Source organism: Sceloporus occidentalis, unplaced genomic scaffold, assembly GCF_023333645.1.
Source record: "Sceloporus occidentalis isolate IW3139 unplaced genomic scaffold, rSceOcc1.0.p SCAF_3, whole genome shotgun sequence".
Lineage (NCBI taxonomy): Eukaryota > Metazoa > Chordata > Lepidosauria > Squamata > Phrynosomatidae > Sceloporus > Sceloporus occidentalis.
This window is the reverse complement of record NW_028316983.1, coordinates 187,667,182-187,680,427: the sequence shown is the minus strand read 5'-3', so window position 1 is coordinate 187,680,427 and position 13,246 is coordinate 187,667,182. Positions and strand designations below refer to the sequence as shown.

At 38.4% G+C, this 13,246-nt stretch overlaps 1 protein-coding gene across 1 annotated transcript; it reads left to right on the top strand.

Moving 5' to 3' along the window:
* The first annotated feature begins 1,625 nt into the window (after nucleotides 1-1,625).
* On the top strand, nucleotides 1,626-12,918 carry LOC149317235 (thymidylate synthase-like). Its single transcript, XM_089517145.1, has 7 exons — nucleotides 1,626-1,928; nucleotides 4,386-4,459; nucleotides 6,756-6,930; nucleotides 7,861-7,962; nucleotides 9,628-9,803; nucleotides 11,080-11,151; nucleotides 12,194-12,918. Exons 1-7 carry the CDS (start codon nucleotides 1,739-1,741, stop codon nucleotides 12,329-12,331), a joined length of 927 nt encoding a protein of 308 aa, XP_089373271.1. The 5' UTR covers nucleotides 1,626-1,738; the 3' UTR covers nucleotides 12,332-12,918.
* The last annotated feature ends 328 nt before the right edge of the window (nucleotides 12,919-13,246 follow it).

Here is a 13,246-nt window from a genome sequence, read left to right as displayed (position 1 = left end):
CCATCTAAATCTGAGAAAAGGTGACTTGCCCAAAGTCATTCATTGAGAAGGATTTTCATGGCTGAGCAGGAATTTGAAATCAGGTCATTTGAAGTGCTAGTCCAGCACTGAGATCAGTTAAATCACATTAGTTCTCTAGTAGTAATAATGCGACCTTTAAAAAGAAAACACAACCACCCTGAAACTACTTGCTGCATTTTCTGTCTAAATACCGTACCTTATCACATAGGAGGCAAAGTGCCCAAATTTCATGGATAAAGTAGATTTTAATTCCAGGGATTTATCCATTGTATTTAATGGGACTTAAGCATCCACGGCTTTCGTTATCCGTGGGGGTCCTGGAACCAAACCCCAGCAGATATTAAGGACCCATCGTACAGTTGCCCCTCACAGATCTGAGACCCATGACCTCGAATATCCGTGGAGGGGCGACCTCCACTATTTTCAATGGTGCGTGTGCCCAGTGTGCACACCCTGGGCGCATGCACAGTGGCGCACCCCATTAAAGCCTATGGGGCTTGAATATGTGCAGTGCGAGCCTCTGTTTTCGCGGTGTGCGTGTGCGTTCCAGAACGGATCCACAGTGAAACCAGAGGGCTGACTGTATAATTTTAATTTCCCTGGTTGCTTGTGTCACAACTATTACCATTACATTCAGTGACATATGGAAAATATGGCTGTACCTGCACTACAGCAATAATCTGGTTTGTCATGGCTCAATGCCATAGAATTCTGGGAATTGTAGTTTGTTCTGGGAACATACTACAATTCCCAGTATTCTATGGCACTGAGCCGTGGCGGTTAAAAGCGGTGACAAACCGGATTATTTCTGCAGTGCAGATGCAGCCTATAATTTATGAGTAAATTAGTAGACATTTTTTTTTAAACTAAGGATTCTGTGTCCACTAAACCCACTTAGGCTGTGTTCGTGCTGCAGAAACAATCCAGTTTGACACCACTTTCAACTTCCATGGCTTACCGTTACACATTTCTGGGAATTGTAGTTTGTTCTGGGAAGAAACTACAGTTCCCAGAATTCCATAGCATTGAGCCATGGCAATTAAAAGTGGCATCAAACTGGATTATTTCTGCAGTGCGGATGCAGCCTAAGCGGGTTTTAGTGGACACAGAATCCTTAGTTTAAAAAAATTGTACTGTACTAATTTAGTGAAAATCGTAGGCTGCATCCACACTGCAGAAATAATCCGGTTTGTCACCGCTTTTAACTTCCATAGCACTGAGCCATGGCGATTAAAAGTAGTGTCAAACCAGATTATTTCTGCAGTGCAGAAATACACTGCAGTGTATCCACTTTTTTAACTGCCAGGGCTCCATCTGTGGAACATTGGGATTTGTAGTTTGACGAGGCACCAGAGCTCTCTTTGACAGAGGAGGCTGAACACCTCACCAGACTACAACTCCCAGCATTCCACGGGAGGGAGAGAGAGAGAGAGAGAGAGAGAGAGAGGTGGCAGTTAAAATGGCGGCTAACCGCTTTCCCTATTGTCTGCTGTGGAGAAATTAAGGAACACCTGACTACTGCGCAGGGGACTGTGGCAATAGAACGCCCACAAGCCGTGTCGGCCAATAAGCGCCGAGTATTGGCAGCAGTGCCCGCCTCTCCTCGTCCCCTATTGGCTGAGCGGGAAAATGGCGGCCATTTTCGGTGGCGCCGGTTTTGAAGTTTTTTTGTCTCGAGCGGCGGAGGAGAGTTTTTGGGTCCCTCCTGGGCTTCGCCATGCCGGCTGAGGCGACTTTGGGGCAGGAAGCGGAGGAGGCCTCGCCGCCGCCGCCGCCGCCGCCTCACGGGGAGCTCCAGTACCTGAGGCAGCTGGAGCAGATCCTGCGCTTCGGGCACCGGAAGGAGGACCGCACCGGCACCGGGACCCTCTCCGTCTTCGGGATGCAAGCCCGCTACAGCCTCAGAGGTGAAGAAGTGACCATTCGGACTAGAAAGCCCATCGGCCACTCTTGGAGGGGATTCTGGGAACTGCAGGCTCCAGAGTCACTCTTCCAAGCAGAGCGGAGGGGGCAGTTTTGGCGGGAAGCAGTACTTGGCCTTGTTCTGATCTCGACTCCTCAGTCGCCTCAGGAAGAAGGGCTCCAGTGGCCAAGAAAAGGCCCCTCTCTCTCTCTCTCTGTCTATCTATCTATCTATCTATATATCTATATATCTATCTACACACACATTATATTACATATAAAGTGTGTGTGTATATACAGGTGAATTTAAGACACACACATACACTATATATATATATACACACAAATATATTATACACAATATATATATATATATATATATATATAGTGAATTTAAGACATAGAATATATATATATACACACACACACACACAAATACATTATATATAATATATATATATTAAATATGTAAAGAGTGTGTGTTAATATACAGGGGAATTTAAGGCAGATAAACACACACTATACACACACATGCACACACGAAAACATTATAATATTATATATATATATATATAAAGTGTGTGTATACATGTGAATTTAAGGCACATACGCTATGTATATGTATATACACACAAATACATACATACATATATATATATATTATTAAATAAATATATATAGTATGTGTGTGTGTATATATATATATACACACACACACAGAGGTGAATTTCAGGCAGATAAACACACACACACACACACACACACACTATATAGATAGATAGATAGTTATATATATGTAGAGAGAGTGTGTGTCTCATCCAAGTACTAACCATGCACTGACTTTTTTGTGTCCATTTTTGGCAGATTTGCTCTGACTACATCCAGAACTGAGCCATGGATCACATAGAGGGCAAGTGTGTATGTGCCTTCAGGTCTCAAATTATAGTGACCCCATGAATTTCAAAGGGTTTTCTTAGGCAAGGGGTATACAGGGGTGTTTTTGCCAGTTCCTGCCTCTTAAATACAGTGGTATTTGTTGGTGGTCTCCCATCCAAGTACTAACCAGAGCTGACCCTGCTTAGTTGCCAAGATCAGATGGGATCTGGTGCCTTTAGGGTATTTCGGTGGGTGGTTTACCATGTCATAAAATCCCAACCGGCTGGCAGCCTAGATTTGAATATATATCTACGCTAACACTTTACTTCATGTTTATTATTTATCACCTGCTTTTCTAAATACGTATTCATGAGAGTTAAAAATGAAGACAAAGACAAGTAGGGAAGAAGCCATCAAAGAAATACAATACCACACATACATCCCCATTTCCCTATCGAGATCAGTAAACACATTTCTGTTCCTGGCAGGCGTATTATTCAATCTTTTCTTATATTTTTTAATATAAAATACAGCAGGCCATATATTTATCATCTCTCCACATAGCTGTTATATTTGCTTGGCGGTATTTGTATTTGCCTGGCGGGAGGGCAACTGTCAAAAGGCAGAAGTGAGCCATTTTCCTGATCTAACACTTATGTTTCCTTTTGGTTCTCCTTTCTTGAGCCCTGTGGGTTGGTATTTCCTCCCTCTCTCAGCAGCACCCAACTTCCACCACTTCAAGGGGTCTCAGCATCCCTGTAATTATTGTGTGTCTGGCTATGGGGAAGTAGTCAGATAATTTTCCGACCCTGCCTGCAATCCGTGAAGCACAATTGCTGTGCAAGGTGCCTTTATAGTAAATGTGTGTGTGGGAGGGTATGTAGCTCAGCATGGCATAGGTCCACATCCAAATATTTACACTATGCTCTGGGATATTGGATTAAAACATCATTTTAAAAATGTTGAAAGGCGTAATTTATTTGATATCGTAGACATATATAACACTCAGATCCAAGATCAATTTTTGTTCCAGGTGTGTATGGACATTTTCATGAGATAAGCATACTTGGGGTGGAGGGGAGCTTCTTTGTTTGTGATAATTAAAGACTGAAAAGGTGATTCAAAGTTGAGTTAAACTTTATATCAAAATGTGCTGCTATCCTAGTCCTTAAAAATTGTGACAGTCATGTGACTGTTTGTCCAAATAATGCTTTGTGGTTTTATTTCCTCCCTGTTTTTCAGTTGGCAAGAATTAATATGCATGTGTTAAGGTAGTAGAGGATGCAGCAGTTTGTAGCTCAAAATAGGAGGTACAGTGGACCCTTGGTATCCACTGGCATTTGGTTCCAGGACTCCCCGTGCATAACAAAATCCATGGATGCTCAAGTCTCATTCAATACAGTGGCATAGAAAATATATATAAAATGGAAACATCAAGGTTTGCTTTCTGGAATTTATATATTTTAAAGCATTTTCAAGCTGTGGATGCTTGAATCTGTGGATAAGAAATCCATGGCTAAGGAGGGCTGACTGTATTCCGTTTTGCTTGTACAGAGCTAATGTTCTAACTCATCGTATATTTTCAGATGATTTTCCATTGCTAACGACAAAAAGAGTATTTTGGAAAGGAGTACTTGAAGAACTACTTTGGTTTATCAAGGTAAGATATTTAATTGATAATAATGGATAGTATGTTCTTGTACTGCTAGTTGTAATTCATGACCGGGCAATGTAGTGTACAGATGTCCCTCCACATTCGCTAGGGTTAGGAGCACAGGACCTCCACGAATGTGGAAAAACAGCAAATAACAAAAACACTATGTTTTTACCTGAGAGAAGACCTCTCTAAGAATCTCTAGGTCCTCCAGTGCAACTCTGCTGTCAACATCTGCCAGATATTGACCATAAAATTGTGCTGGAGGAGCTGCAAATACTTAGTGGAGTGTTCTCTCTAGGAATCTGTAGGTCCTTGAGTGCAACATAAAGTTGCCCATTGAGTTGTGCTGGAGGACCTAGATATTCCTAGAGATAACATAATAAAATCTGTGAATAATCAAATCTGCAAAAGTCAAAGCCGTAAATGTGGAGGGATGAGTGTATTTTAGGTCTTATTCTCTGTTTGAGGTTTAATACAAACATATATTCATATTTTTGCACAAAGACTCAGTGGAAAGCATTGTCAAGTCTAACTGCAGTAGAGAAGGGTTGTAGCACAAGGAAATTTAACCTTTCTTCCTCAGTTGTCTTCATGTTGCCAGTAGATACAAAAAATGCTTCCCATTAGCTTCAGTTTTTCTAAGCTTAATTGAAGCATAAAATTGTGGTTTTGTGTTGGAGGGATCACAGTGTATGAGGAAGAGTGACTTTTCTCTCTGTTGCTAATCACACTTTCAGCTAAATTCCAGAAACCTAGTGAATTAAAAAGTGCAACTCATTGTTGGAAAGACACAAAGGAGAAAATTATAGGAATTTTAAGAATTCCAGCTGGAAGGTTACTGCTTCCAAACTAATAACATTTCTTAGAAGACAGAACATGATGTAGGAAGCTGCCTCATACCGTGTTAGATTGTTGATCTATCTAACTTGGTTTATACTAACTGGCCTTGGTTATCTACTTTGCAGACAGGATTCTTTCCTATCCCTACTTGTGGGTGCTAGTGACTATGCAAAGTATGTGACTTGTCACCGAGCAATAGCCTTGTATGTTGGTGGTAACTGTTTGAATTAAGAATATAAGCGGAGCAATGCTGGATCAGAACAAAAGGCTATCTGTTTGAGCACTCTTCACACAGTCCAGTTGTGTATGGGAACTCAAAAAGAAGGGCATGCAGTTTGGGAAAATAGTATTGCAGGTGGGGCTTTTTTCAGGACAATTTCTCCTGTATCAAACTTGAAAGTATCAACCATATCAAACTTGAAAGTACAAAACACCCTTTGTTTTCTTCATGCTTGTAAGAAACATAATTCTAACTGCTGAATATTTTTCATTTAGATTTTATATTGTTAAATTGTTACAGCATTTTGTGTTTCATTTTCTTATATATCCCATCATGTGAGTGATCAGCAGCAGTTCATTTAGCAAACATTTTGAATATTAAGCAACAGAAGGAAGGTAAAACTCTGTATTCATATAAAAGTTTTAAAGCAAGAAACAGCATTGGGAAACAGAATTAACGCAGGACTACACATAAATTAGTGATTTGAGTGTTGTATTAGGATGTTGGGAAAACAATGTTTCAATCTCCACTCAGCCATGGAAACCTATTGGCTGCCTATGGGCAAGTCACACTCAGAGGAAGGCAAAGGCAAACCCCTTCTGAACAAATCTTGCTAGGAAACCCTGTGGTAGGTTTGCCTTAGGGCTTAGGCTATAAGTCAGAAATGCATAAAAATTAAAATGGTAGTTATAGATTACAACACATATAACTCTGTTAGTCAGTGAAATAAATTAATGGATAAGTGTTAATCTGGTTGTTACAATACATCTGAATTTTACCTTACTGATAGTGATGTGTTCAGATTACTACTTTGCTGAGATTTCATTGCTTACAATAACTCCTGACACATTTTAAAAAGGAAATTTTTACTGTACCTGCATTTTAGTGCTGCAAGATGGATTTATTTCTAAAGCAGTGGTTCTCAAACCTTGGTCCTTTGTATGTTTTGAATGTCACTTCCCAGAAGTCCAAGCTATCATGGCAAATGGTAAAGGATTCGGGAGCTGAAGTCCAAAACATCTGAATGGCCAACATTTGAGAACCATTGTTCTAGAGGGTTTGGGCCCAATATTTAACTTTGTGTCTGTTCTAGTCCACATTTCCCAATTTGGAAGAAGAAAGTTGAGGCAGAATCATCCTTTACAGTTCTAAGAAATTCAAGAAGTGCCTCAGGCTATTTTGATTATCATAAAAATCTTTTTGATGAACTCTGAATCATTCCTTTCTTACTCCACACAGGGTTCTACAAATGCAAAAGAGCTTTCTGCTAAAGGGGTTAAAATTTGGGATGCTAATGGTTCTCGTCAGTTCTTAGACAAACAGGGATTTTGTTCTAGAGAGGAAGGAGACTTGGGTCCAGTTTATGGTTTCCAGTGGAGACATTTTGGAGCTGAATATAAAGACATGAACACAGGTGAGAATTGAGGAAATTGTTTTATATACATAGCTATCCTCAAATCTGATGTCAGATTTCAGTGTATAACCAGAAATCCAGTGTTCTAGATATTAAAGGTGTATTTGCAAAATGGTACACTAATGTCTTTAATAAAGCAGATTTCCATCATCTAGCTGAGGTTCAGTAGAGCTCCTTCTGGAAACTGCTAACATTAAAAGATGCATTTCTGTCAATTAGACCACTGTCCAAATCATAGATAATTGATAGCAATCAGCCTTACCTAGAATAAATATTGCCTATCCCTGGCTTGGTACTTGGATTAATATAGAAGAAACTGAATTATTTAATAGCTGCAATTTCACCTTGAACAGACATGATTTCACAGGGATCACCATTACCGAATGGTTTAAACCACCGTCTTAAAACTAAGGGACATCAGATGTTGCTTGATCATTGTCTGTCAATCTATGGAGAATAAGCCACTTCTATACTGATTATAGATCTGGTTTGCACATGCACATTCTTTATTTTTCTTAACTTGATTAGCAGCAGAGGAATATGTGAACTGCCTTCAATGAATAACATACTTGAGTTGGCACTGGATAGTATGAAGGTTCTCTGTGGGGTGTGAGGTATGTGATGGTACATTCTCAGGTGCAGGTAAATTACTTCTTGTTGCAGTTATCAAAGAAAAACATGCTTAATGTGAGCCAATCTGTGGTCACTTTTGCCAATAGTTTTGTGATTCCTTGCATCCTTGGTATGAATAGGATGTGATTCCTTACATCCTTGGTATGCATTCATATTTTTCCTTTGTGTTTCTTTGTAAACATTTCTGAAAGAAAAATTCATATTTTTTTAAGCAAGTGACATGAACCGCCTCCTAAGAATGAGTCTGTATGATATGTCAACACCATTTTAAATTCTGTATGGGTTTTTCCCTTTCAGATTATACAGGACAAGGAGTAGATCAATTGCAGCAGGTTATTGATACTATCAGAAACAATCCAGATGACAGAAGAATTATCATGTGTGCATGGAATCCCAAAGGTATGGGAATTATGGGAAATCATTGTCCATTCCAGTTGTTTATACAGTTGGCTCTCCACATTTGTGGCTTTGACTTTTGCAGATTTTATTATTTGTGGTTTTGATTAATATGTTCTCTCTAGTAATCTCTAAATTCATCAGCACAATTCTGCTGGATGTTGACCATAGAGTTGTGCTAGTGTAATATGAGCAAGGATTTTCCCTTCTGGGAAAGTTCTTGGAGTGATCAGCCAAAATAAGAAAGTCGGAGGCTCGATTGTGTGGTCCAGAGTAAAAACATAAGTTTATTCACCGATCGGGGCTGACAGCTCCACCCAAACAGGTGTTTTCCAAGGCTGCAGCAGCCTTCCTTGTTTGTGTTACAATTTTTATACATTTCTTTTAGCAGAAACCCAGCAAGAACAGCCCACTGCCTAATACGGTTTATGCTGTTTCACTTTCTACCTAGCCATGAGGTAATCAGGCACTAAGTTGTTAAGGCAAGGTTTAAAAGTTCATGAGCTGAGCCCTTTGAAGTTACTAACAAGCAGTTTCTTCAACAATTGCCTTGCAAGCAGATGCTAATTAACGAATAGTTTTGCAGTTAGACAAGCTACTGATAACGCAGGGAGGCAGAGAGGTGTGTGTATGTGCTATAGTCACACACAGAAAGAAAGAGTGGGGGCCAGGTAGCCCATTTGCACTTTACGCTGTAGACTCATTCCATGAGTCAATTGTCCTGTTCTCTTGAAGCAAGCAGGTTACAGAAGCAAAAAGTAAGGAAGTATTAGCATAGCTATTTCATTTTTATAAATTTCAAACCTCTCACTAGAAAACCTAGACATTCCTAGAGAAAACATTCTCTAGGCATTTGTAGGTCTTCCAGCATGATTTTATGATCAACTTCTGGCATGTATGGACCATAGAGTTGCACTGGAGGACTTGGAGATTCCAAGAGAGATGTTCTCTCAGGTAAAAAGAATAGTGTTTTTTATTAGTGGTTTTTCCACATTCACAGGGGTCTTTCACCCCTAACCCCAGCTAATGTGGAGGGAACACTGTACTAATTCAGTTGTTCAACACCAGAATAGTGATTATTATCAAGCATGTATTTTTAGTAAATTGACTTCATGTTGGCTTTGTATGTCCTATGATTTGTGAATAAAAAATAAACACACTTTTATTTTTATATTTTCATTTACCTGAGCACACACACATCCCTTTTTAAATAAAATTTGAAAAATAAATTGAAAGCAGTTTCTACATACACCACACTAGTTCACAGTTTGTACATATGAACTAGTGACATCTCTGCGATTTAGTTTTAAAAGATTCCTTTTTTAATTTCTAAACATGACATTGTATTACTATATTGGAAAATGGGAATCAGGGGCTTGAAAAATAACTGAGAGAAATAAAAGTGAATATTAAGTACTTAATTTTGTTTTGTTAACATGTATGGTTTTAATTTGTAATTTTGAAATGTTTTTACTGAAGTTTTATTTATGTATTGCAATTTTTACCCTGTATTTTGTATTTGTCATTGCAGTTCTTATCTGTACACCGCTATGATCAACACGGAATAGCGGTTTATAAATAAAAATTATTATTATTATTATTATTATTATTATTATTATTATTATTATTATCATCATCATCATCATTAACATGACTTTTGCTTTTCAGATATCTCTGCAATGGCCTTACCCCCATGTCATGCTCTATGCCAGTTCTATGTTGTGAATGGTGAACTTTCTTGTCAGTTGTACCAGCGTTCTGGAGATATGGGATTAGGAGTACCTTTCAACATTGCCAGTTATTCACTACTAACTTCAATGATAGCTCATGTTACAGGCTTAAAGGTATTAGCTTTTTACATTTCCTTTAAAACAAATATATTTTTAATATGAAAAGGTTGTACCATATAAAGAGTTGTATACAGAAACAATTGCTTGAAAATTGGTTGGCAGATCCTTTGGAAGAGCAAGGGAGTTGGCTCTGTATAGTATAAAGAATAGTGGATATTGGTGAAAAATTATCTTTTGCGTGCAGAATATTGCAGTTCAGAGAGCAGGAGCCTCTGCAGGAGGAGAAGTCCACTTTTTCTTTGTAAACACAGGAGGCAGAATTGCATTGCATTTGTTCTGCTTCTTTGAACCTGCATGATATCTTATCCCTCAGAACTCACTGCAGTGTTCAGGTAATAGTTATAAATTGTAGCCGGACAGGTATTGATCAGAAAACTCATGAACCACAGATCATTTATAGATTCAGGAAATGGCAAAAGATTACTCCATGTATTTTTAATTATTCATTTATATTCTGCCTTTTCTCCAAGGACATACATGGCTATGCTTTGATACTAGGTATCTACTGAAAAACAGTGCAAATCTGACCACTAAACCCTTTTAATCTACTGTATAATAAGAGGATTCACACTGCTTCATTCCTACAACTAAGCAGTTTCTCTCTTTTGTTTTGTTAAACACTTTCCTCTTTAAACCTATCAACCCAGTGCCTTTTTAAAATCCCCATTATAGATAGGGGTTCTTTTTTAGAAACATTGGCCTTGATAATCTTTGATGTTAAGGTCACAGCTCTTAACACTCAACTGCAACTCTCTAAACACTTATTTCAGAGCAAGCTCCATGGAAAACACTGCCTTAACAATCATTGCATATGATTGCACTCTTGGTTCACCCCGATTCCCTTCAGGTCTATTCTGTTTTTGGACAGCCCACCCTTCAGAAAAACAGGAATGGAATACAAATGCCAGTTGAAAATATAATACTTGTTTGGCAGATTATACATATTCATACTTAATAAATGATCAAAATGGCTTCATGGTTTATATCAGAAAGCCTCCTTTGAGTTGGTGTATCATATAGAAATACTAATTTCATTCAGGGATTGATTTGGGGACTAATTTCTTGTTCACAGTTAAAAATACTAAATTTAAATAAAACACAAGTATGTGTCCACCATAGGGGACACACAATGTATGAATATGGGAGATGCCTTGGAAAGAAGTACATCAATCCTGTTCAAGAACTTTGCAAAGGGACTTGTCAGCATCATCATGCATATTCTGTGTCTGCTCCTGCACTAAAATTGTATTCTTTTTTAAAAAAATTACAGCCTGGTGAGTTCATACACACACTGGGAGATGCTCATATATACCTAAACCATATTGAACCTTTAAAAATCCAGGTAAGCATTTAGACTAGTTAATCACATATACCTAACATTCAGTTTTGTTCTATAGCTGCAAGCAAAGTACCTGACATGATTTGAGCTAAGCCTGAATGTTGTGTTCCATTCTGCATTCTTCTGCAGCATGGAACATAACCTTAACCAGTGTACTTCAGTTTTATCAGTCTTCTGAAGACATGGAATAAGGATTAAACAGTGTCTATTTGGTATAATCTTATTTTTCTTCCTCTTTCCCAAAGTTTATAAATGTCAGTTTACTGCAGACTTGTGCCCTGTGCTAGCCAGTAAAACTCAAAGTTATTTTTCTCCTCTTGGACCCTTCTGTACATGACCAAAACATTTATGGACCTAACTTCCATGGGCTTGGATAGTCAATGATAGGCTGTACTCTTTTACTGTATTGTGGGACATTGCTGTAGTTTCTAATTACACAAGAAAGAAAACCCCATCTTTACCTACCTACATAGTGTCAAACTTACATTTGTAGCTACAGGTATAAGCTACAGGCAATCTCCTAATCAAAGGTAACTTTCTTCTACATATGTACATGAATACATGGGCACTTTGCTGTTTGTCTTTGAGTTGTTTCTGACTTGTGACAACCCTGGGGTTTTCGTGGAAAATTTTGTTCAGGGTTTGCCTTTGCCTTCCTCTGAAGGTAAGAGTGTGACTTATCCAAGGTCACCCAATGGGTGCACACTGTTCTTGTTAGCTGCCCTCAGGTTGACCTGAGCTCATGGTGACCCTGCATATGAGACATCTCCAAGCCTCCCTATCCTCTACTGCTCTGCTTAGGTCTTATAGATTCAGGTCCATGACCTCCCTGATTGAACCTGTCCATCTGGGGAATGGCCTTCCTCTCCTTCTGTTGCTTTCTACCTTTCCTACCATTGTCTTTTCCAGTGACTCATGTCTCCGCATGATATGGCCAGCAGCCTCTACAACTAGCTTAAACTAAAACTTGGAGAATGTTTTACTGTGCAATCACTTCCATAATTGAGGTGTGTTTCTACTGAATATATGTATTTTTGAATTTCAGCTTCAGAGGCAACCAAGACCTTTTCCGAAACTCAAAATTCTTCGCAAAGTTGAAAACATCAGTGATTTCAAAGCAGATGACTTCGAAATAGAAGGTTATAATCCTCATCCAGCTATAAAAATGGAAATGGCTGTCTAGTGGACTTATTTCAATATTATTGCTTTTAATTTGTCGTGTTTAATTTGTAGTACTGATTTTAAATACCATTAAAACATCTAGGTCAAAGTGTGGTTCATCTTTTATGATAAATGGTGCTGGTTTTACATTGAATCTGAATGAAGTATTTTAAAAAAATATGAATAGTTTTGTATAGAGGACATTCTATCAGCTAGAAGGGAACTCGGTTGTACAGTTTGGTTGTATGGTTTATTTGTATAAAGTTTATCATTCTGTTCTGTTAAATAAAAGATGTGCACTACTATAGTACATGTGTTAGCTGACCTAAAACAATTGGAAGAACATTATCAACATTCATGATTTTGGAAGACTTTAAGTTAACTTGGAGGAAAAAAAAAACTTGGGGGTGGGGACTAGAAGAGGAAATGCTACATTTCAGGCCTAAGGTAAGTAGACTGTATGTAGGTTTTAGGAGACGTATGGCAAGGTCAGTATGTAAAATTTTCAGAAATATGTTAGATCTGGGGGTGCGGATCCATTGATTTACTGTAGCTGAAAAGTTAAATGTACTGTATATACAATATAGATCCAACCTGAAGTAATTTAATCTATTTAACATATACAGTATGCACTATTTATGACTTAATATATGAAATTCAAAAGAGCAATTGTGTACATTTTTACTCAGAATTAAGACTCATTCAATTTACTAGATTCCATTGTAAATGCTCAACCTAGGCCTATTCATTCTGGAGTAAACCCTACTGAGTTTGCAGCGACTTACTCCTGTGTGTTTCTACTCAGAATTACAGTTTTAGGTTGGAAACCAAGTAGTATACAACAGGTAGAGCAATACGCTATGTGTGTGGTGGCAACTTCTGAACACTTGTGGAGGGAAATGGTAATGGCAGAACAAAGTCCACTTTCCCTGGCTTT